This window comes from Chaetodon auriga, chromosome 3, assembly GCF_051107435.1.
Source record: "Chaetodon auriga isolate fChaAug3 chromosome 3, fChaAug3.hap1, whole genome shotgun sequence".
Classification (NCBI taxonomy): domain Eukaryota; kingdom Metazoa; phylum Chordata; class Actinopteri; order Chaetodontiformes; family Chaetodontidae; genus Chaetodon; species Chaetodon auriga.
The window spans coordinates 17,437,976-17,461,389 of NC_135076.1; the positions used below are offsets into that span (position 1 = coordinate 17,437,976).

Consider the following 23,414-nt stretch of genomic DNA (forward strand, 5'->3'; position numbering starts at 1 on the left):
TTCAGAAATACCAGACAGAGATACGTAAATGTGTAAGGAGCAAGACTGACTTATCAGTGAAAGTTATGCACTGTGTGTCTTCTACTCTGTATTTTCAACAAGCTAGATGCACCATAAGAATGAACAAAATTATAACTTCAAAGTAACTTTAATGCAGTTTATACAATCACTGAATATGAGAACAATACAATAAAACAACTCAATGCACTGCACAGTCAGCAATACCTTACAAAAACTACAACAGACAAATGCACATTCTTATTTTAAGTAAGTACGGAGCTCAGTTGTGTGTATCCGATCTATTCTGCATCAACAAGGCATGCAAAAGTTTGAGAAGTGAAGGCAAGCTACATCATTTGGAAAATGAAGTGCGGCTCCAAAGTACACCCATTTTGAGAAAAACTGACCTTTTCACAAAAGAGATTATGACTTCTCAAAGCAGGGAAATCACATGTTAAGTAACAGCAATAACAATGGCTCAGTTTTTTCATTTTAAAAAGCTGTCATGAAGTTAATTATTCACACCTGTATTTTTCCTGCTGTGACATTATTGTCTGTATTGTCTGCTGCGCAAAGGCCTTTAGCGGTTCAGATGCCACTTCTTATGTCTGAAATGTAAGGAATCAGATGGAGTTTATCGAAGTTCTTGAAGTTTTTAATTTAATACATGTTCAGGCAGTGAATAACTCCTTTACTTTGAATTTGTCAGATAAAAAAGTGCCCCAGGTTGCAAAACTACAAATATATATGAGAGAAAAAATAAAATAAATGTGTAATTAAAACATTTCCTCAACTCTGGCACACTTCTCTGCATATTTTTTTACTTCCAAACATGGAAAAAATAATAATAAATAAAATGTGACCATGTCCTGCACATCCCCATTCCTAAATAAATAAATAAAAATAAAAATAATAATAACCTCTTTTTTTTCTTTTTTTTACATATTGTGCATTTCTGGTTATTTCTACAAATTATTATCAGATGATTTTGCTTGTCAGGTCACAACAATGGAAGTATGATAATGGAAAACACTTTTTAACACTTAACTGGTAACATCTATTGTTCAGTGATCAACTAGCCTGTTTGTTCATCCTGTCACTGTGTCTGCACATTTAACTCCAGCATAGCTCACTGGGCACAACACAAAGCCTTTGAATGAATTTTGATCCAGTTATTTTCACAGCTCTAGTCACTAACTGGCACTGGGACCCCCGTGCATTCAGATGTTCTGAGCAGTGGGTCTGTGTGATCGTCTCTCTTTGCTTCGAGCCACCATGTTGTCATGTCCCCTTTCCCCTGTAGGGTCAAGAAAAATGAGAGACAGATTGAATGCGTGAGAGCGAGAGAAGAGAGTCATGTTGCAAAGCATGTGTCCCTTTGAATTTTAAATAAAGCCATTAGGGTTTGATGGGGGGCAGAGAGCAGCAGCTGAGGCCACCTCTTAGCAAGACATCACAAGTGTCTGCAATGCAGGTCCTGTCCATTGGGACTGAGACATAATCCCCTCCCCCATAATCACACCAGCACCACCCAAAAAGAAGTCTTAGGTTGCAAAGTGAATAGAAGCCAGTAGAGCGGGATAATACAATACTTCTCTGAAAAAGAGAGCAAATGCCAGACACGCCCAGTCCCTTTTCCCTTGGAGGGAAGTTTTGAATTTCCTGTGATCTTTTCAAATCTTAGCCTCATAAATCTTTGGTTGCACACCAGCCTATAAGTGATTATGACCGCATCTATTTGGCTTTTAGAAACAGACAGTCACCTCGACAGCAGCATCAAAGAGGGTAGAAATAGCATCATGTGCAGCAAAGCTTATCACCCTAACTGAGTTTAATTCAAGAGATACTGTGGATGCACACTTGGTTTCCACTTCATAAGGTACACCTAGCTAAAACTAAGGCAGTCTAATACAATAAGTCCTACTTTCAGGTTTTCAAGTTCAGTTTTTGCTGAAACTGATTCAGAGAGGTGTTGATTCAGCTTTATGGTAATTTTGGAGGATGTAGTTTGCGTTGCTGTTGAACAGAGAGCTGTTTCTGTTATTTAGCCTACCCTCACTGATAAAATGGGATGAATAAAATAATACAAAAACTGTAATGGAGGTAATTATTCTAAGACTGTTCAATTAGACTGCATTGGTTTTAGCTTGATGTAGCTGATGAACCAGCAGATGAGCATATATCAGCTCTGCTCAGTGAGATGTGCTTTCCAGCACAATAAAAGGTCCAGTCACTACAGCAACCACCATGACCAGGAATGCACTGAACATAACCCTCTCTTCAGTGTTTTGTGACGTAGTGGTGGACGAGGGCGAGGAAAAGAAAAAGGGCATTCTAGAGTGCACTTTCTCACATTTTTTCCACTGGAAAAGCAACCTATTTGGCAATGCATCATATTTTCACCACTAAAGGGCACCAAAGGGGTCACTTTATCACATTTTTTTGAGCACCGGGTCACTGTAGAGTTATAATGTTTTATCTACCATAAGGCTATCAAAGAGGGCACCTCTGCAGAGGCTTTTTCAAGCATGGGTCACCACAGCAGTCCACTAGTGATGTGAAGTATGTTTTTCCCAAAACAAATTAAAGCTACAGGAGACTCAATATATATTTTCTATGACGTCTATAACGTTACCTTCACATTAAGTGTTCCTCTGCATGTCAGAACGTAACCTCTGAGTGTGTGAAGCAGGTCAGCTGTGGCACCACTCACCTGGATCTTCAGAGCTGTGGACATAAATAAAAGACATACACAGCACATGATATTATGTAGTCGTATGAACACTGTGTCCCTGAAATTTACTGTAGCAGTTTTATCTTTATGCGTGATCTTGGTGCATCATTATGTGTAATATGTACAGCATGCACGTGCATGTGCAGTCCACGATATATTAAGTTCCATCAACATTATTTGTATGACACAATGCACAGAACAGCCAGTCAAAACGACTACACACTAGAAGAGTGCACTCAGTAGAGTGCAGACCTCAGCCAGGTGTGTGTGTCTGGAGGCAAACTGCAGCTGCTGTTGTTCACTTGTGGCCCCTACCGGTGAGTTACAAGGAGTGACGAGTCAGCAGTCGATGGTGGTATAAAAAAGAGAAGTCAATAAAATGTGTTTTTCAGAAATTGTGAATCATCACAACCACAAGAGGTCCTTGAGCATATAGTCAGAAACATGCACGAAGGTTAATGGGTCCACACAACCAAACACATGATCCCCTGCAGGTTTATGCCTGGCAGAGATAACAAAACCAAATGTCCCATAAAGCAGACATATCAAAATTAAGAGTAAAATAAAATTCACCATTTTCATTCATTTATCTTATTGAATTTACAGTATATACTGGATTTTGTGTCGAGTCTTAAAGGTCGATTTATAAATATGTTTTTTTATTTTTTTTTTATTTTTTTTTTTACCTCTGGGCCTAAAATCTGAACCTACAGTCACTCAGTGCTTTTCCATTATCCCACTAGCTTAATGCAGAGGATTAGGTGCTTGGTGAGCAGACGGTCCACCCTCCATGTTGTTAAGTCCACTGTGCTGGTGAGCAGACAATCCTCTTTGGCACAACAGCAGCAGCGACAGCACAGGTCAAAAGCTAATTGTGAAGTGCCACTGAAGCCAGGCACAACAACACTGCAGACTAACTCTGAATCAATACTGAGAGCACACAGAAGTAATGTAGCGCAGTTGTACAGCTCATGCAGTAAAAATTAAATGTGAAATGAACCAGATATTTTCTGAGAATAACTTCCACTCTGAGACATTAATTGGATGAAAGGCAACATGTCTAATCCTTCATTACCTTCACTTGTTGATTCCATCCGTGATGCTGTGTTGACAGTGTCCCCGAACAGGCAGTAGCGAGGCATTTTGGTGCCAACCACACCGGCCACAACAGGTCCTGGCAGAATAAACAGCAGCAAGGTTATTTAGAGGAGCCATATCCTAAAGTTTAGAGTCATTTCAAGATTCAAGATTGCTTTTATTGTTATTGAGCATGGCCATGTCAATGAAATTTGGGGGCTGAATATGGGATGGGACCTCAGTTTGAATCATGCCATTTCCTACGTTATCTATCTCACAATTTATATAATAGATGATACCACTCTTCAGAGATTTAGACTGGAAAACTCTCATAAAAAATTGGTGCCCAGCCTTCAGAATTCACGGTCCAATGAAATATGCATACAGCATGTGGTCGGATAAAAGTCCACTGTACCTGAGTGGATGCCGGCGCGTATCTTCAGCTGCGTGTTTGGTTTGTGAGGGATCTTGAAAGTGTGGCAGACGTTGACCAGATCAAGAGCCATGCTGGCTATCTCTCCAGCATGATTGATGCCATTTTCTTTAGGAACCCCAGAGACCACCATATCTGGAGGGTTCCACGAAAAGAGACAACACAGGAGGAGGGGGACAGAGAAGGATGAGCTGATACTTAAAAGTCAGAACACACATTCGCAAGATCTTCAGACAGTGAATCAGTTATTGATTTTGGCTTATGGTTAATCATTAATTTTAGTTATGTGTCTGCCAATCATCTAAGGTTTATCATCCTTACTCACAAGCATCGCCTATTGTCTCTACTTTGTAGACGTCGTAATTGTCGATAATGTCATCGAAGGTGGTGTAGAGCTGGTTGAGGAAGTTCACGACCTGGTAGGGAGTGCTGGCGCCGGACAGCTGAGTAAAGCCGACAATATCACTGTCACAGGAGAGTGACACAAAGTTGATTATCTCTAGTTCTACATGTGCAATATAACCAAACAATCATTGAAAAAAGAAGCAAATTTGCTTGTAACATAACAAAACAGAGAGGGAAACAACAAAAATTCAAACTAAATTCATCTCTTTTATTGAAACATATCAAAGTTTCTACTCTACAACAGAGCAAAAAATAAAACTCTATGTATTGAACTTGCTTTACACAGCACACACCTGAAGTAGACGGTGGCATTGGAGAAGCTCTGAGCCTCCGCTGTTCGACCTTGCCGAAGGTCATCAGCCACTGGTTTTGGTAACATACCTGCACAAGAATTTCATGACTTTAAAGTATGTACAGTATGTCTGCTGGAAATGGCTTTGGGGCGAGGGGCAGGAATTTTGAAGGTGCTACTTCTGCACCACTAGATGGCAGTCAGCACATTATGTTGTGTCCTTCAATACTTCAAAAAATACACTTCAGGTGAATGATTAACTTTTATTGATTTAACAGTAACAACTCTGCCCTGAGCAGCTTTCCATATGTTGCACTTTGACGTGCACATACTGTAGATCATGAGTGTAGATGCACACATTTTATAGCCTTTCATCACCGTTATGTAATGCACTACAAATCCACTCCAGCTTCTGTGTTATCATCTGTGTTATCTCTGCAACGTCGGCAGGACAAATTCCTGAAAGCTGTGCCTGCTGATAGCGTGATTCTGCTCGGGATCAACCACTGGAGCCATGCAACTCCTTCACATCTCTCCACTCTGTTATCCTGACTCACTGTATAACAGCCGATCTGTCTTCTGCTTCTCTTGAAGAAGGTCCTGTGTTCTCTCAGCAACTATGGCCTCCAGGTGTTTGCTGTACTTCTCCATCTGCATTTATAGAAACTCTGTTAGTGTCTGAAACTCACAACAATCCAGACGGCACGAGTAGCAATTTTTTTTTTCATAGCATTTTACTTTGAAATCCAATCATTTGCAGGTTTTGATGCAAATGATATTACATTATTTCTGTTTATACTTATTGTATATGGTATACTCATGGTAGAGCTAATGCATGTTACGTGTCTTTATTTCATACGATTTTAGCATATTTCTGTGGATTATTACCAGGTTCATCATCATGTCCACAGGACTGACTTTGTGTGGGTTCATTTTGTCGAGCATCTTCTTCACCTGCTCGAACGTGGGCCTCATGGTGGCGTTATGAGACCAACACCTCTTAATGAGCTGTTCAGTGTTCCAGACAAAAAATATGTTCATACGGTAAGATGCCATATAATGACATGTAATGCTAATATTTATTTTACATTCAGCAACATTTGCGCAGGTGACAGACCTCGCAGTAGTCTCCTTGACTGGGACAGTCAGTATCTGCCCTTCCTGCTTTGAGTTCAGGCAGAAGGGGGCGCCACATCAGATCTATCCTCACTCCGTCAGCCTGGTCCTGTAACAGAGGACTGCTGGTTACAAAGCAAAGATCAAAGAAAGCCAAAGGTTGCAATCTTCAGTGAGGGCTGTCATACTCACTGAAATGAGGTCAGAGCGAGTTGCAATCTCAACCAGGATCATTGAGTAGCTGAGGAGAGGAAAAGCAGAGAGAGGATATTATTTTCCATAGTTCCCATAGTTGCTAAAATTCAGCAGAAACACTTATATGAGGATGCTTGCCTGCTATAAGTACTGCTATCCAAAACCAAGTGCTTATACTGTGACACACAAACACACCTGTAAACGTCTGCTGCTGGTGTCATGTTGGAGCTGCTTCCCAGCATGACCTCTGGGGCACAATATATACGATTTACCTCCCCACAATTGAAGCCGTTATTGACGGCCTCAAAGTCCTCCTTTCTGTAGGCTGTGAGCCCATAATCTGAAGCCAAACAAAGAAAAAAACAGAGTACAGAAACACAGGACGTTGTCTTTCATTTAGCAGCTGATGTAGCTGAGTAGTGCAGTGATTCCTATAAAAACACCTTTATTTTTTCAGTGTTATTTAAACTGTCTATGTGGAGGGACGTATCACACATAATTGGTGGAAACAGAATGTAAGATTGACAAAAAATACTTTGACCTGACACACTGTGTCAGCAGATGACATACTGATACCTGAGATTTTGCAGACCCAGCGGTCATCAATGACACAGTTTCTAGAGTGAAGTCTCCCATGAAACATCTTGTGCTGGTGGAGGTAAGACATCCCGCGGGCGATGTCAGTGGCAAAGGACAGTCTGCATGGGGCAAGAAGCACTCTTTAATGTTATTGTTTATGGGCCCTAACAGTGGGTCATGTTGCATTGCATTGTGGTCTGTTGAGAAAATTTGTATTGAAGTCTCTTTCATGATAGATATTCATCATCCTCATTGCTCAACTGAGGGACTGACCAAAATTCTGACATTTCCTGCTCAGGTTTTACCTGGTAAAATACATTTTGCATTTCATCACATCTTGTTGACATCTTGAATAAAACACACACACACACACACCACTAGACCATAATCTTAGGGTAGAAACCACAAAAAAAAAAGCTGGAATCGGCAAAAGATCACAATCAGCTTAATGTGTTAGAAGTTAAACTGTATGTGAATTTTCCGCACCTGAAGCCCCAGTTGATGGGGATGTCATCATTCAGCAGGACATCAGACAGGCTTCCTTTGGGGCAGTGCTCCGTGACGATGCTGACATGGGGGACCTCAATGGAACCACCAATGAATTTGCACAGATTGGGGTGGTCCAGCTGCCTGTAGCCAATATCAAACAAAACACAAGCCGCACGAGTTGATCTTTCATGTGAGAGACGTCTTTATTATGTCAGTAAAATCTACTTTTCCCTCGTCCTCTGCAGGATTCCTCTCACCTAACTTCTTTCACCTCCTTCCTGATGGTCTTAGTGAGGGTGAAATGTTTATTCTGGATGCGTTTCACTGCCACCGTCCTCCCATCACTGCAGCACAGTTCAGATCATGAAGTCAGAAATCTAGAACATGTAAGGCAGCTGAAAAAATAAATCTAATGAATAATAACAACATTTCTCACTAGATGCCTGGCTGGATGAAATCTTGTTTGAAGGAGGTGTTCACTCTGGTGCACACGGTCAGATCCGTAGTTCGACTGATGGTGGAGTTACTCTTGACGTGCTGCAGGCTGGTAGTGCTGCCGAGGCCCATGCAGTATGTCCTACCTGCAGACAGCGAGACACTCATGTCAGTTTTCTATTAATGCAGGTCCACGCATAAATGGGCTTTACATATGAATAAAAAAGCTTTTATTGGAGGGTGTATAGAGGGTAAAATAACCTTCAGCCCTGACCTCCTCTTATCTATAAAAAAGATTCATTTGAGAATGAAATTCATAAAATAGCAACAGATATAACAAATAACATAATGGACATATCAACCATTATTCAGGCACAAGAGTCATATTCTTGTCGCTTTAAAGCAAAATGAAAGTGACCCATTCCAACACTTAAGTCTTAATAGAAAGTGAAAGTCTAGAGTTTTCATGCAAGTTAAGTTTTGTGTAGAAATACACATCCTGTCTGTAAACGGTGTCTTTGAAAAGCTTCAGCCTGACACATTTTACCAAATACTATGTTCTTATAGTTGATGATCCAGCTTTCATCCCATAACATCCTCTGTTTCTGGTACTGGAGCCACTGCAGGGAGAAATTAAGATAAACATCAGTACATGAAACATGTGTTTGTGTGTGTGTAAGAGAGAGAGAGAGTATGTGTGTGTATGTGTGTGCGTGTGTTGCAAAGACTGACCACCATGGTTAGGATGAAGCCACTGCTGAAGAGAGCGACTGGAAGCCCGATGGCCACCTTGATAGTGATGGACATCGGACAGATGCCACAGTCTGCGGGACAGTTGAGGCAGTTCTCCTCCAGCTCGCAGATGTCGTCCCCACACACTAAGACATAATCACACGACTTGAGAAAAAGCAGCAAAACCACATGGTAGAAATACTCTGTTACAAGTAACAGTTAGCGCAGTCAAAATTAATCACAGAATTTAAGTAAATGGACTCTTTCCACCACTGACAGAATTAAAATGTAATTCACACAGATGGTAAAAATCACAAGTTTCAAGGATAATTACAAAAGATTTGTATAAAGTATAAATCTGTTCTGCTTCTGCACAGGTTCAGTGTGTAAACAAGACTGCACTCGTACTCTCTTTGTCTGGTTAATGAAACATTTGTTTATTGCTGCATTGCTCAGCAACTGAAAGGTGGTCATTTCCTACAAATACAGCGGTTTTACCAGATCACGGCTGAGCAGCAGAGGCATTAGTCAGAACATACCGATTCAGCAAATCAACACATGGAAACCTCAGTTAGCAGGCTGACCTTGAGCACTGACAACAAGCACTTTTGACTCCAGGGCGGCGTGCATCTGCCCTATTTTGATATGAGCAATGACTGAGGTGACTCCCACATGGATCAGCACCACCTGTATGAGAAAACACCACGATCGAAATCAAAGTGCACGTGTGCCGTGGAAGAGTTTCGTTGCATATTAATAAGTCAGACGATTAAACAACACTAAAAAACTGCCACACTTTCCTTCATGGTAACTTAAAAATGAATCCAAACAATCAGAAAACAATCACAGTTGTAGATGTGTCAGATGTATCGGGAACTTGTCTTTATGTGTCTTTGTAGTAGTGGTGGTTTAACCACAGCAGAAAAAATGTATTATACATGAACTCATTTTTGTTTGTCTGTACTTACAAATTTACAGTCGTTTGATAAGCCACAACTCGGAGTATGGCTGACCCATGTAATTTCCTCTTAAGAGACAAGTAATTACAACCTGCTGGCCTGTTGTATCGTGACATACCAACCTAACAGACTGCAGGTTCCACAGAGGATGTGTCACTTTGATCAGGGCTTTTATGTTTTGTCTGGGTGCAACATGAATCCCCTTCAGACAAAAAAAGTTAGAGCTGAACATCTGCCATCTGACAGACTCTTTCACCCAATAAAAAAAGGTGCTGGACTGCAGTTGATGAATTGGTTTAACAGAAGAGGATGATTTTATTTAGAGATTTGTGTCATTGTGTGTTCATAACATTACATAAAATGAAATATGCTGCGGTACAGGAGTGCAAGAAATACTACAAATCTTCTCCAAACCTCCGCACATGTTAGAAATTACCCATTCTTTTGAAGGGTTTTGTTTGAATTGGTTCACCTTTGAAGTCCAGTATTTCTGGGTCATCTTGCCCGCTTTGGATACAGTGTGAGTCACTATTTTACCATCGTCAGGAATCCACGGGCCACAGATTCCACCTTGTTTCTGTGGAGAGACAAAGCAGCAGTTTGGAGAGGTTTGATCCCAAAATGTGCCCTTTAGACAGTCCACACACGTGTCAGTAGGTGCTGATATTTGTTAAATGATAGTAAAACACTGACAGGGAACATTTTACTGCACAGTGAGTTACTTTTACTTTTCATACATCCTTCAAACATGGTGTCGTGTATTTTAACATTTCCCCCAAAGTAGGAACCATACACAGCGCATACAGAGTATAGACTGTGATATGGTATTACACTGTGGGTTTTCTTAAAGTTGAGGAAATTATGAGGTAATTCAGTGTACAAGGATTTAACAGAGTGTGAAAAGCTTCTTTGAAAAGCACAGAAAATAATCAGATAATCCTAAATGATGGATATCAATATATCATGCAATATAATCCACTGAATATCAACACATCAGCTCAGGATTAATCTAAAGATCATATTTGCGTGCTTTAGCTTTCTTTTCATGAGGAGTTTGAAGATGTGAAGCCGGTGCTGCACGACACACTGCTGGGTACCCACCATGAGACCCAGAGGACAGGAGTGGATGTTGGCGTGGTACACACAGCAGTTCATTTCATTTGCGCTGTTCCAGTTTGCCGGGCACTCGTGTTCGTGACAGAACCTCTTTGCCTCTGACGCGTTACTGCGAGGGAAGAAGTGTGGACAGACAAACAGATCAATTAAAGCAACACCCCATGATTCTATTTACACTGGAAGCTCAAACAAAAACCTGAAGATCAGCTTGCTGTTCTTCTAGCTTTAACTTGAAAAGGACTCGGCAGAGTAGTCTGATGTGTATAGTATGTTATGTTTGCATGTTATATTCTACTCTGTTTGGTGTGTAATTGTCCTCTTTCTTGTGAAGTTTGATACACTATGTGAAATTTACTGACTTACTTGTGTCCAAGACACACACACTATTCCCAGTGTTGTGGTGGTGAAGCGGTACACCTGTGTGTGTGTGTGTGTGTGTGTGTGTGTGTGTGTGTGTGTGTGTGTGTGTGTATTTGTGTGCCTACATATGCAGTATATTGTATTTCAGCAACTCTATAGTCATCAGAAAGTGTCTACATTTTTTTTCCTTTTAATTCAAATATGTGTATATGGGATATATGTGTGTGTGTGTGTGTGTGTGTGTGTGTGTGTGTGTGTGTGTGTGTACATTCTGGGCATGGCAGACGTTTAGGATTCCAGGCGTTTATGTAACACACTCACCTGAACTGGAAAATCTTGTTCCTGACTGTGTACTCGTAGAAGGAATCTGAGGCCGTCACCGTGTAAGAGACATTGAACTCTTCCCCGTTCGTTACTTTCTCTGGAGGACGCTGGACCCACGCCATTTCCAGACCTGTGACAACACACATCACCTGAATGTACACACTGTCTACGTATGCATGCAGCAAAGGATGCTGCATGCTGTATTTGGACTTAATTCTGTTGAGCCCCATCTACCAAGTCTATGTAATGTATTCTGAACAAACGCTGTTGTCTCATTCCTTTTCAGCCACAAGAGGAAAATCATTTGATTTTACAGTAAATATCACAAAACAACTAAACATCATCGGTTTCCACTGCCCTGAAACACACAAACTGAGAGCCAGGCAGACAAACAAATGTCTAAAAAAAAAAAAACTCACCACCACAGCTAATCATGTTGTAATCATTTGGATTGTTGATTGGCCAACAGTCGAACTCTGTGTTGTCCAGATCATGCCAGCAACTTACTCCCTGCAGGCAGGATAGGAAGCTTTACATGTAAAGGCATTTTTTGGTGTGTGTAAACAGATTTGAAAATGTGTGTAGTTTTACCAGTGAGTCAGGGCTGGTCGTGTGAGTTTGTTACTGAGTTAAATACACAACTCAACTCTGTTTGTTGAAGCCAAAATGATAAAGAGCAAATTCAAACAGCAGCCAACAGCATCACTAGCAAAATCATTACAGTGAATAAGCGCAAGAAACACAGCGCTATCTTTTAGTCAAGGCTGGTTACACAATGTTTCATAATTGACGAAATCAGCCTTACAAGAGGCTGGCATGTAACCCAGCGATACATGGAAACGCCACAACGCCTGCAGCAACAAGTGTTTCTGACATGACAACAAAAGCAAGGGGGCTTCCTCGGCAATACATGAAAATGTGAATATCAAACACTCACTTTACACGGCAGTTCATAGTCTGTCCTTTGTGTAATACAGCCAGAAGTCAATGCATCACCCCTGCCCTCTGCCACAGCATCGTGAAGTCCATAAACAGGTTAATTTTAAGCCCATGTGGTCATTAGTCCACGTTTCCTCTCTGGAGTTGAATGTTTTGCAGTGTGATATTTGGAAATCCTCTATTGTGTGAGAGAACTTACCATCAGGAAGCACAGGTAAAGGGATGCTGCTGTCCGTAGAGCCATGAGGAGGTCTGCTGTTGTGGCTGGACCTGCTCTGAACTGACTGACTGACTGACTGACTGCATCACCAAATTTGTGTGCGTGTGTGTGTGCGTGTGTGTGTGTGTGCAGTCACCAAAACACAGCTATAGTACCCTTCCCCAAATGTTTTTCTTTTCTCTTGAGGCCCACCCTTTCTCTTGTCCCTAATTGTCCAATCAGCAGAAGAGCCTCTCCAATCACAGTGTGATCACGTACCGATCAAGGTGCTTCACTTCACCTTCACTGTCTTACAGGTCAGAATTACCCAGAAGTCTCTGCTGTATCTGAGCTCGTTCCTACTGTTTCAGGTTTTCTGCATGATCTTATTCCATCTATACGTCTTAAATTAGTGATATTTACCGGGATACACTTTATTTCTGTCGCTTCATTTGAACATTCAACCCTGATGGACATGGCTGTAGACCCTCTGATACTAATGATGTTTTCAGATTAATATTACTGCTGGATTCATGTGTATGTTGCATTTCACTGCTTTGGTTGTGTACATTTTTCAGTGCTATTAACAAATACAATACGTTTTTGTACCAATACTAAAATAATAGCCTACATTTAGAAGCATCTTGCTTTTCTATCGCCCCCATTTATGTAGGCATAATGAGTGAGTGTGTCCATCATTGACGAGTCCAAATCCCACACATTGGATAATCGTGTATGCTTGAACTTTGCAGGAGCAACGAGTCAGTTCTGTAAATTATACATTATTTAACTTTGAAGTTCGTCCCCATATGAGTCCTCTCCTTTATGGCACAAGGGATATTTATATAACATCATACCCTATGTACTGATGAACATTTTCCATCTCTGCCTGCATCTGTTTGCCCTGAGATTAAGACCAAACCAAAAGACAGCATTTCTGAACATCTGTGAAATTTAATTGGCTTTTCAAGAATGCATAATTACAGCACAGCTGTAGAAAAAGGCCTGCCACACCACACAGTTTACAGTTCATGTTTTTGGGAATGCAAAACCAGAGCGGCAGGCAGCAGTCACGACAGGTCTACAGAGGGCTCTACTGAGGACAAACAGTCGTCGCTACAATACAGCATGTTTTTAATGGAGGCCACATGACTTAAATCAAGTCAAACCTCAACCTGAAATATAAACTGAATCGCATTTACACCCTGAGTAGTTTCTTCAATGAGCAACATGTACAGTGTTGAACAATATTTCTTCTGCTGTCAGTGGACAATGGTTGTGTTTAGGGGATTAAATCCTTAGTGGGATTTTAGTGCACAAAAGGAATATGACATGGGATTAGAAATGGTGTAAAAGCAGGTTACCGAGAGAATGAGCACAAAATAAAAACAGCTGTGGGTTTGTGGTTACAAAGAGTGAAAGGTTATGAACAATAGGCCTACTTTTTATGCATGTTGACTTCAGTAAATCAGATCTGAAATTTTAACAGGATTTAAAGGATTTCTAGGGACACAGAAACAGGGTGTATGTAGTATTAAACAGCACACATTTAAAGATGATTAGATGCATTACAATATGCAATTCATAATCAACTTATAACCTAACTTGTTTTAATGTTTAAATGCAGTTATTTAAATAGTGGCTATTAACCCAGCTAATCACATAAACCTGAACTGAACTTGAACTATAATACTTTTCTGTGGTTATTTTTACTGATGCAAGTGCTTAGCAGTCTATTTCAGAGAAGCATCTTGTTCTTCCCACTTAAGAGTCGATTGCTTTTCTCCAGCACTTCAGCTGATAATATTACTGACTGAATGGAAACTAAAGGTTACCCACTAATTGGCCTGAACAGACTAAATCATCCTGAAGTGGCAGCTCTTGAGCACCAGGAATCCAAAGCAACAGTTCACCATCAACGGCTGACTGCAGCATAAGTCATGTAATAAGGGTGTCATATAATCCTTTCAGTGTTTTGCTTGTTAGTCTGCGCTGCAGTGTAATCAGAGGTTTTCTGACTTAGCAGGTGATATCAGTTAGCGACAGTTATTTTCATTCAAAATAAGGAGACAGTTTGACTCTGTCAAACAGGATTTACAAGTAATCTTATGGTTTGGTTTGGCGAACGTAGGTGCCAAGTGGGTGGTGTGTGCAGCAGTTAAAAAGGCTTCAGCCACTCCACCACTGTGAGGCCAGACTAAACGCTAACATCAGTATGCTAGCATGCAAACAATGACATTGTTAGGATGCTAATGTTTACCTTTTTGGCCATCTTAGTTTAGCATGTTAGCATGGTACGTTTTGCTAATTAGCATTAGACACAAAATACAGCTGATGGAAATGTCTGTGGTCATAAACTAAAGCACTGGACAAATTAAAATTTTGACCTGATGATGCAGGAAAAGTGAGGAGGAAGTTATTGAGAGATATGACTGTCTAAATCAAATTATATGCTAATCCATCCAATAATCATTGAGACACAGTCAATGAGCAATCTCAGAACCCACTGACTATCGTCTGATTAGCAGCTGGAGACGGGAAAATGACATTTCAGCTAATCTCTTTAAACAAGCTAATAAACATCTAAATCATCATCAGACGATAGCCTGTGGGTTCTGAGACTGCATTTTGGCCAGTGCATTCCACCTCTTCTGCTCTGCACAGACTCAAATGTGACTGGTCACAGAAACCAGAATTCTCCTCATATGAAAATCTTGAGATTTGTTGATCACCGAAGTGTTTTGGGTTCATCGTCTGAGAATATCTACAAATGTCTACATATTTCAGTCTGGACCAAAGTGATGAACTGACCGACCAATCGACGACATTGCCATGAACCCCACAGCTCGCATGTCTAAAAATGAAGCAAATATCAGAAAACTGCTAAAACTGTAATTAAGTTACATTCTCTATATTATAGATTTTTTTTTTTATAATAACAATATAGTTTGATTACTGTTTCTTGTTCTGATTAACTATGTAGTGAAAGTCAACAGTCACACTCCTTCTTCACTGTAATATACAACCCTGATTCCAAAAAAGCTGGGATGCTGTGTAAAGCATAAATAAAAACAAACTGTTCTATGAACTGTTCCTGAGCTCATGTACTAATTTCCTTCATACAATCATGTGTTCACACAGTGGTGAACCTCCCTGCATCCTCGCTTGTGAACGACTGAGCCTTTCCAGGATGCCTCTTTCATACCCAATCATGATACTGTCACCTGTTACCAATGAACCTGTTTACCTGTGGAATGATCCAAACAGGTGTTCTGGGGGCATTTCATAACTTTCCCAGTCTTTAGCTGCTCCAGTCCCAACTGGTTTGCAATGTGTTGCTGTGCCAAATTCAGAATATTCATACATTTACAAAAATCAAAGAAGTTGATTAGGTCAAACATTAACTATATTGTCTTTGTAATTGTCTGTTCTTACTGATGTTTTACGCAGGTGTCTGTGACTTTTTTGGAATCAGGGTGTAGCTGCAAGCCAGTTTGTAGAAATTAACCTCTGTCTTAACCTCTGCTCGCTGATTCTGTATCATATGTCATTCTTATCAGGAATAAATACATTGTACACATCATCATGTTCAAAGTTTGACAAAAAAATAACATGAAACTCCAAAAAGCTGTTACTTCACGAAAAGAGTTCATTTTTATCATTTTAAAAGCCCATCAGCTTAAAAGTCATGTCACACAGGAATGACCATGAATAATTTCAGTTCAATGCAGAAACACCAGCAGTGGAACTGTAAACCTTTCGCACCACTCTCACATGTGGCCTTCCTACACTCGCGTAAAAACAGAACAGCTTTAATGATGTCATGTCCTTTACAGCAGGAGTGGCATAAATACTGTACAGCAGGTTGAAGAAGAGTCAATTGAAACCTGGTTGGGGTGTGGGTGTGTGTGTGTGGGGTGGGGGGGGTGGGGGTAGTTACAGTCTATTCAGTCATATCCTCTTCGCTTCCTGCAGGTACTCAGTGTATGCTGAACCTCAAGCATACCTCCAGTGTGTCGCAATGATTTTACAACCCCTGCCCTGTCAGCTGTTTCGTCAGACCAACAGCAGTCATTCAGTGAGCTGAAGCGGATGTGTTAAAATGCTACAGGGAGGACCAGCTTGCCTCCATGGGGTGCTACAGATGGAATATGTTTAGATGAACTGATAACAGACAACAGACAGGACAAGAAAGGAGTGACCTGGTTATCTTTTCCACAGAGGCTAACCTGCTTTACAAACGAAAGCAGGGTGTGAACTAACACAACTGTCTAAAATTACCTCACCTCTTCTTGAAAGTCTCTTACGGGACGAACAAGTGGATACATGGTACAGCAGTTTACAGCATTTTCAGTTTAAAACCAGGATATAATCTTTAAAACTGTGCCCCAAGCAAATCTACAGTTTTATAGTACCTGACTCTAAACAAGTTACATTTCTTAACTAGATCATGCTTCGCAGCAGTGCTTCCCGAAAAGCTACACAGGAAGTAAACCTACAGCACAGCTCAATCAGATGTACAGAAATCTATATTAGGGAGAAAGTAAATTCACCCTTTGCATGATTTTTTACCCTTCTTGGAGGTAAAAGTAGAAATGTACCGCTGTGTACTTTCATAGTGGGTTCTTTCTTCAGTCACTGCAGACTAGTATGACCCAAGTTTAAAGCCCATAGGAATGTGATGAGGAGGAAGACACAAAGAGGAGGATGAAACAACAACAGGAATCTCCCTTTACACACAAACAGGAGTCATGTGTCCAAAAACTGTAAAATCCTGTAAAAAGGTCTCTTATCTCCATCTCACCACAACTCCAGCTCTGAAATTGGAGCAGGTGGCCTGCAGTGTCTCTTCAAGAAAGTACTTTAAATGTGAGAACGACCCCCTGAGAGACAAAGGTGTAGTTTCTCTTTCAAGTCAACTCCAATCTGTGTCTTTGACGGAACCTAATGCTCAACAAGTTCCATTTTCAGGTCTTCAGTATGCCCGGATCGTCATTTTTTGTCTCCTCTGAGGGAAGCTGACTGTTGCCCGTGTCCTGAGCGGAGCTGAGCGGCCTGGCATTGGCCTTCGTTGACCGCTGCCGTCGCGTGCCGTTCCCAATGCAGCGCAGGAGGTTCTTGAAGGTTGTCCACATTTCCTCGTCCTTGTAGGAGTAGATGCAGGGGTTCATGACGGAGTTGAGGACAGCCAGGAGCAGCAGCCAACGTTTCAATTTCATGACGTTACAGCTCGTACAGTTGAGGCCGTCCAGCAGCAGAACCACCAGGCCGGGAGTCCAGCAGATCACAAAGGCCCCTTCAGGAGAAAATACAGTCAATCACAAACAAGTAGCTGCAACACTTATTTCTCACATGTATCCTTTTTGTGCAGCTTAAACTTTGCTCAAAAGGTCAAGTTGCTCTTTACAAAAAAGGGCACTGGTTGACATCCCTGAGGATGCCAGTCAGCCAGCAGAGACTTCAGGAAGTGACTGCCCAGCAAAGAAAAAATCCTGCACATAGACCCATACACCATGTACTACAAATAATGTGGGATTGTCGGGTTTAGAGCCTGTAGGTTTACAGTTTAAATCTACAAATGTAATTTTGTTGATATGAAAGTATAGCCTTGATGCACTGCAGCCAAAGGATGATCAGACTCACCCAAAAGGACCCTGTAGTTAAAAGCGGGCTCACAACCTGGAAAACCAGGTTTTTTAATACATTCAGGCAACGTACCGTTTATTTTCGATCTGTAAAGCTTTGACGAATACTATATCAACCATCAATAATCCTGAGTAACAACTTAAAATCCCTTTGCAAGAAATTGTTCAATTAACTTTCAATGTCTTCTTGCCACTGCGCTCACACAGTGAAATTTAACAGCCAGATACAAACAGTTATCTGGAGTGGGCCGTTTAGCTGAAGTGCTAAAGTGGTGGAGATAATACGCCTAACTTAATATGCCTAAGTACTTAATGTTTTAATTAAGGCTGCACCTACTGATTATTTTCTGAGTCATCTGTTTTGTTTTTTTCTGAGCAAACCGGACAAAACCTAAAGATACTCAATTTACAATTCAGCGAATCAACACATTTGAAAACCTGGAAGCTGAGAATTTTGTTTTTTGTTTTTTTTGCTTGATAAATGACATTAATATTAATACTTTGCTCCAATACAGTGACTAAATGATGCTTCCTCCAGGCTCCTGGCTGTTCAGATGGGTATTCACCGATTCTAGCATCGTAACAACAAGCAGACACAGGTTGGGAATACAATGCCATTATTCTGTTAAATACTTAATGCTGTGTGTTTAGTAAATAATATGCTTGGTCACAGGGCCACTGAAGCAGCTAATTAACCATCTATTTCAGACATGTTTGGGCACAAAACAGAGCTACTAAGAGATTTCTGGAACTGAAGGGAAGCCGCAAGCAGCAACTTGTCTACCGACAGTAATGTTGACACTACCTGCATCTCTAAGGCTGCAATGCATCCTGCAGAACAAAAACAAGTACTGTTTCTTTGTCTCACACACACAAGCATGTGTACCCAGACACAAGAGCTGACCTCAGTTTTTACATCTTTCACTGTTGTAGGGCCTGACAGTCAAAAGGTTTGCCACAATTTTACAGGGAATTTCTATTTTTAATGCTTCTTCCTCTTGTCTTTGATGGCCCACATGTTCAAAATAAAGAGAACTGAAAAGAAATGTGTGTGAGCCCATTTAATGGGCTTCCTCCATTCTCATTTTTTGACGCACTGAAGTTTAAAAGTGGACTTTCTTCCTCTTTAATTTCTGACAAAGAAAAAAAACAGGGTTTTAGGGACACACATTTCACGCATATGTTCCTTCTTTCATTCAACGATGGCGGCTGCACTGAAAGTATGAAAACAAAAATCTGAATCTGCGTAGTTTGACGCTTCACTTAACAAACAGGCCCCAACACTCTCAGACTCCAGCTGTCAGCTACTAATTATATATTTTACCAAACAAGTGCCATGAAGAGGGAAGCACAAATGTAAGCAAGAGAATTCCTTAAACTTATTTGTTAGACATTAAAGTCATTAAATAAGTGATTGAAGAGCATGTGAACACATACTGTACATCACACATCTACGCATGTGTTCCTTCTTAAACAAACACCACAGATGTCCAAATGTATCCAACTCTTACACACTCATTCATTGTGCGCTGGTTATGACAAAGCATGTGTGCCTTAAGTGTTCCTGAACTGGTTTACCCAGTTGAGATTTCCGCATGTGCAGACTTCTTTTCACCTAGAACAAGACTTAACAGTTTTTTTCCTGCCTAACATATCCCATGATTGTCCTGGACCTGACTGTGTGTCTGAAGATTTCCTTCCTTTTTCCCTGAGATATTGCTTTGTACACTGCACCACCTCTTAAAAGAGTGTGTCGGGCACTTCTCTGTAATCTTTACAGGGAATTTAGGAATGACACTTGCATAATACTTCTTCCACAAGCTCTACAAGGGAACTCTACAACGCATGTGAAAGCAATTGACGGAGTCCTTTTTGCTTTTTCTGGACGGGTGGGGAGGAGGGGACGTTCAGTGAAGGCCAGTGTGGTGTGTTGTGGACGGTACGCCACACAGGCTGAGGAGCGGTGTCCTTGCAGGGAGAGATAATTACACAGCAGTTTGGAATAAAAAGTGTGTACAGAGAGGCAGACAGCTCCTACGCTACATCGTGTATTGAGCCATCTGGCTGGGCACGCAAAGTTCCCAAAGAGACAAAGAACAATGACAGACCTTCATCCTGCAGGGCAACCACGCACACACACACACACACACAAATCACTAAAAACTGTCTAATGCATGCTTTTATCTGAATGACTACATGAGCAGTGCATGAAAACAGAAAGTGAGTGCATTCGACACCTAACTCATCTGACCTTCAGGTTTGTCTGAAATGCATCAGTCCTTCCTAAGTTTGGTTGTACGGCAACTCACTGTTAACAATATCGGTGAAGTCCTATTGTTCCATTTTTAAAGGAAAGCTTTCCCTCTCAATAGAATTGTTGAAGGAATTTATAGCTGAAAATTTCCAAAAGTTATCCATTTTCAGCTTCTTAAAAGGGAGCATTTGTTTCCTTTGTCCTGTTTCACATCCTGTAAGCTGCATTTCTGTGGGCTTTTGACAGCTGGTTGGACAAAACAAGTTATTTAGAGATGTCCCTTTGGGCTCTGGATAGTATAGTTTAAGCAAATAATTAAATGACAGAATAAGCAATGAGTGTTTAAGCCACTTGGCAGAAAACAAACTCAGAAAATCCGACTTTAAATTGACAAACATTTCTTTTGCTTTCATTTCCAGCTCCCTACAACGACTGCCAAGCACTTAACATGTTTACTGGAAGCATAAGTATTTGTGTTATTACGTTCAAGGTCTTCACTCTTATCAAGAAAACAATCCAGTGTGTTCAGCAGTGACTCAGATGAAAAGACACAGCTGTACAACACAACCTGACTAATGCTGGAAATGTCTCTGACTCACTCTTGTATCACAAATGATGCTGCACAGACATTTGTTTTATGACAAGCACCTACCAAGCACAACCATAACCGTCTTGATGAGCTTGATGGGTGTCCTCTTGCGGTTGATGGAGCCGCTGGTGTGTGGCATCAGCACTGACGTCTTCTGCTTGACGTAGGTGTAGATCCTCATGTAGATGGCCACCATCACCAGGAACACCACCAGGTTAGACACGGACCAGAAGATCAGGTAGCTCCTGCTGAAGATGGGAGCCAGCTGGGAGCAGTCGCCAAGGTTACAGATGCAGTTCCAGCCCAGACTCGGCACGGCCCCCATGAAGATGGAGATGGCCCACACCAGCACGATCAGCAGGGTCACCCTCCTCTTTGTCAGGTTGCTGTGGACTTTCCAGTTCATGACAGAGATGTAACGCTCCAGAGCGATTACGAGCAGGTTAGCCAGCGAGGCTGAGAGACTGATGTCCAGGAGTCCTTGACGGATGAAATATCCTTTAACTGTCAGTTTCCGCGACACCTCACCCGTGTTAAACATGAGGTACACGTACGCTATGCCGGCCAGGAAGTCTGAGGCGGCGAGGTTGGCAAGAAGATAGTAGAAAGGGTAGTGAAACCTCTTGTTGGTGATGACAGCAGCTATGACCATGGCGTTGGAGACCAGGATGAAACAGCAGAAGAGAGAGCCCACCACCTGCACCAGGATGAGCTGGGCCTTGTCCCATTTATCATCAGCGCCACTGTTGTTGTAGAAGAAGCCCATGGACTCATCATAATGACAGCTGAGGTTCTGCTGGGCCATTTTAGAAGTGAGACTGTCAAATGAGAATGAGAAAAAAATCAGGAGCTAGAACCATCTATCAGTCCTTTATCAGTTTGACAAGAGCAGAAAGTATTGGATGATTAATTGATCAGTTGATGGACAGAAATTTAATTATTGTTATTTGTTATTTATCAGGTGAAAATGCCAAACATTCCAAAGTTCCTGCTTCTCAAATGAGGACTTGCTGCTTGTCTTTGCCTTATGTGACGCCTGTGGGTTGTGGACTATTGTTTGGACACGACATTTGAAGACATCACATTAGTTTCTGCACAAAATCTACTACAAAAACTACAAAACTCCCCTCTGAAATGTGGACTAGAACTAATAAGTGACAAAAAGAAGAAAAGACTCAAAGTACAAGTACCTGGAATTTGTAGTACTTGAGTAAATGTACACTCCACCACTGAGATTTGACTCCACAGACAAGTGCACATGCCAAAACCCATTTACTGCACTGAAATCAAAGCAAGAGCCGATAACGACCATAGCGCCATTAAAACGAGAGTCAAAACAATACGCTCGGTCAAATGACATAAGAAAGGTCCATAAAGTCATGACTTTTCTACATGTACAAACAGAATACTACAGATATGCCGCAAAAGACTTAAACGTAATGCAGGCTAGAGTACAGATTTCCTTCTTTCATTATGCAATAAACTTTACTACAACCTGTCCGACAACAGGGACAACAGTAAGGGTGAGGAATCCCCACAGACGGGACGGACAAAGAGCAGGGAAGAAAATACAAAAGTAATAAGAGGAATATAATCCCAAAAGCACAGTTAAGAGTTACCTGGAAGAACAACGAGCCAGGTGAGCCTACCTGTGGTCGAGGGCTGCCAGCGGTGCGTCAGAAAGCTACAAGTTGCGAAACATTCCGTGCAGAGTTAATGTGCATGTTTCCCCGCGGCAGATGACTGAGGGAGGTGACAGCAACGCGCGAGACGACAGAGTGAAGGCAGGCAGATGAACGTGCTCACTTTGAGGCTTCAGCCCGGTGACGTAGAGGGCGTGTGCCACCCAGGCTCACGCGTGAATTCCTCCGGTTGACCGCATGAGGCAAAAGCAGTGATCCTCGCAGTGAAGAGGGGACCTGGAGGCGCGCGGAGTGAGTGTTACATCTGCTTTTGCTGTGATGTGTTTGATTTCTTCTCCTCAGAATCAGTAAACTATTCCACTGGCGCTTTTTATTTATTTTCTCTTTGTAAAACTCCAAACTGTTTAGTTTAGCTGGAGAAACGTCAGTTGGTCCACTTTTCTCCTCTTTGCTTGAGTATTTCCATTTTTAAATACTTTATACTTCTACTCCATCACATTTCATAAGGAAATTGTACCTTTTACCTCCCTACATTTACTTAAGAGCTGGAGTTAGTAGTGACTTTTCAGATTATGATTTACATAAAACACATACTCAGACTTAAAAAAAGATATTGTTATTGTTATATTATATATTATATTGATATTAAGGAACACTGTTAAAGATGAAACCAGTAACAGTAAAATCCTAGTTACTATTAATAATAAAAATATGTGACAGTCACAAGCGCCGGGTTTTCTGCATAAAGAGTATGAATACTTTGATACTTAAAGTACAGTTTGCCCATAATATTGTCCACTGATGTATTGATGGACCTCCACGAGTCTGGCTCATCTGTGGGAGCCACGGCTGCAAATCTGCTATAAAAAGCCAGGCAACAGTTTGCAACTGCACATGAA

The 23,414-nt window shown here is 41.3% G+C and overlaps 2 protein-coding genes across 3 annotated transcripts; both read right to left on the minus strand.

The window, feature by feature from the left end:
• Nucleotides 1–275: 275 nt before the first annotated feature.
• Nucleotides 276–12,429, minus strand: LOC143317999 (atrial natriuretic peptide receptor 2-like). Its single transcript, XM_076725870.1, has 23 exons — nucleotides 12,385–12,429; nucleotides 11,666–11,756; nucleotides 11,244–11,376; nucleotides 10,548–10,671; nucleotides 9,919–10,023; nucleotides 9,072–9,174; nucleotides 8,488–8,633; nucleotides 8,303–8,375; nucleotides 7,757–7,901; nucleotides 7,578–7,664; nucleotides 7,318–7,461; nucleotides 6,829–6,950; nucleotides 6,448–6,592; nucleotides 6,250–6,298; nucleotides 6,059–6,166; nucleotides 5,830–5,949; nucleotides 5,499–5,592; nucleotides 4,943–5,030; nucleotides 4,570–4,709; nucleotides 4,227–4,379; nucleotides 3,810–3,908; nucleotides 2,636–2,727; nucleotides 276–1,297 (listed from the first exon to the last, which is right to left on the minus strand). The coding sequence occupies exons 1-23, from the start codon at nucleotides 12,427–12,429 to the stop codon at nucleotides 1,187–1,189; spliced, it is 2,517 nt and encodes an 838-aa protein (XP_076581985.1). The 3' UTR covers nucleotides 276–1,186.
• A 4,323-nt stretch (nucleotides 12,430–16,752) lies between these two features.
• On the minus strand, nucleotides 16,753–22,635 carry lpar3 (lysophosphatidic acid receptor 3). 2 transcript variants are annotated; one of them, XM_076722428.1, is made up of 3 exons: nucleotides 22,522–22,635; nucleotides 20,936–21,690; nucleotides 16,753–17,680 (listed from the first exon to the last, which is right to left on the minus strand). In XM_076722428.1, the coding sequence occupies exons 2-3, from the start codon at nucleotides 21,675–21,677 to the stop codon at nucleotides 17,352–17,354; spliced, it is 1,071 nt and encodes a 356-aa protein (XP_076578543.1). In that variant the 5' UTR covers nucleotides 21,678–21,690; nucleotides 22,522–22,635; the 3' UTR covers nucleotides 16,753–17,351. The 2 variants fall into 2 exon arrangements, with proteins under 2 accessions (XP_076578543.1, XP_076578552.1); XM_076722437.1 differs by having other exon boundaries at nucleotides 22,492–22,635.
• Nucleotides 22,636–23,414: the final 779 nt, after the last annotated feature.

What these genes read in the sequence shown, in the direction of transcription:
- lpar3 (XM_076722428.1), bottom strand. Translation starts at nt 21,677, where the DNA reads ATGGCCCAGCAGAACCTCAGCTGTCATTATGATGAGTCCATGGGCTTC. An exon ending in GACGGTTATGGTTGTGCTTG is followed by an intron (nt 17,681 to 20,935) that starts GTAGGTGCTTGT and finishes TTTCTCCTGAAG; the next exon opens with GGGCCTTTGTGATCTGCTGG.
- LOC143317999 (XM_076725870.1), bottom strand. Translation starts at nt 12,429, where the DNA reads ATGGCTCTACGGACAGCAGCATCCCTTTACCTGTGCTTCCTGATG. An exon ending in AGAGACAATAGGCGATGCTT is followed by an intron (nt 4,380 to 4,569) that starts GTGAGTAAGGAT and finishes GGAACCCTCCAG; the next exon opens with ATATGGTGGTCTCTGGGGTT. An exon ending in ACGCGCCGGCATCCACTCAG is followed by an intron (nt 3,909 to 4,226) that starts GTACAGTGGACT and finishes TTATTCTGCCAG; the next exon opens with GACCTGTTGTGGCCGGTGTG.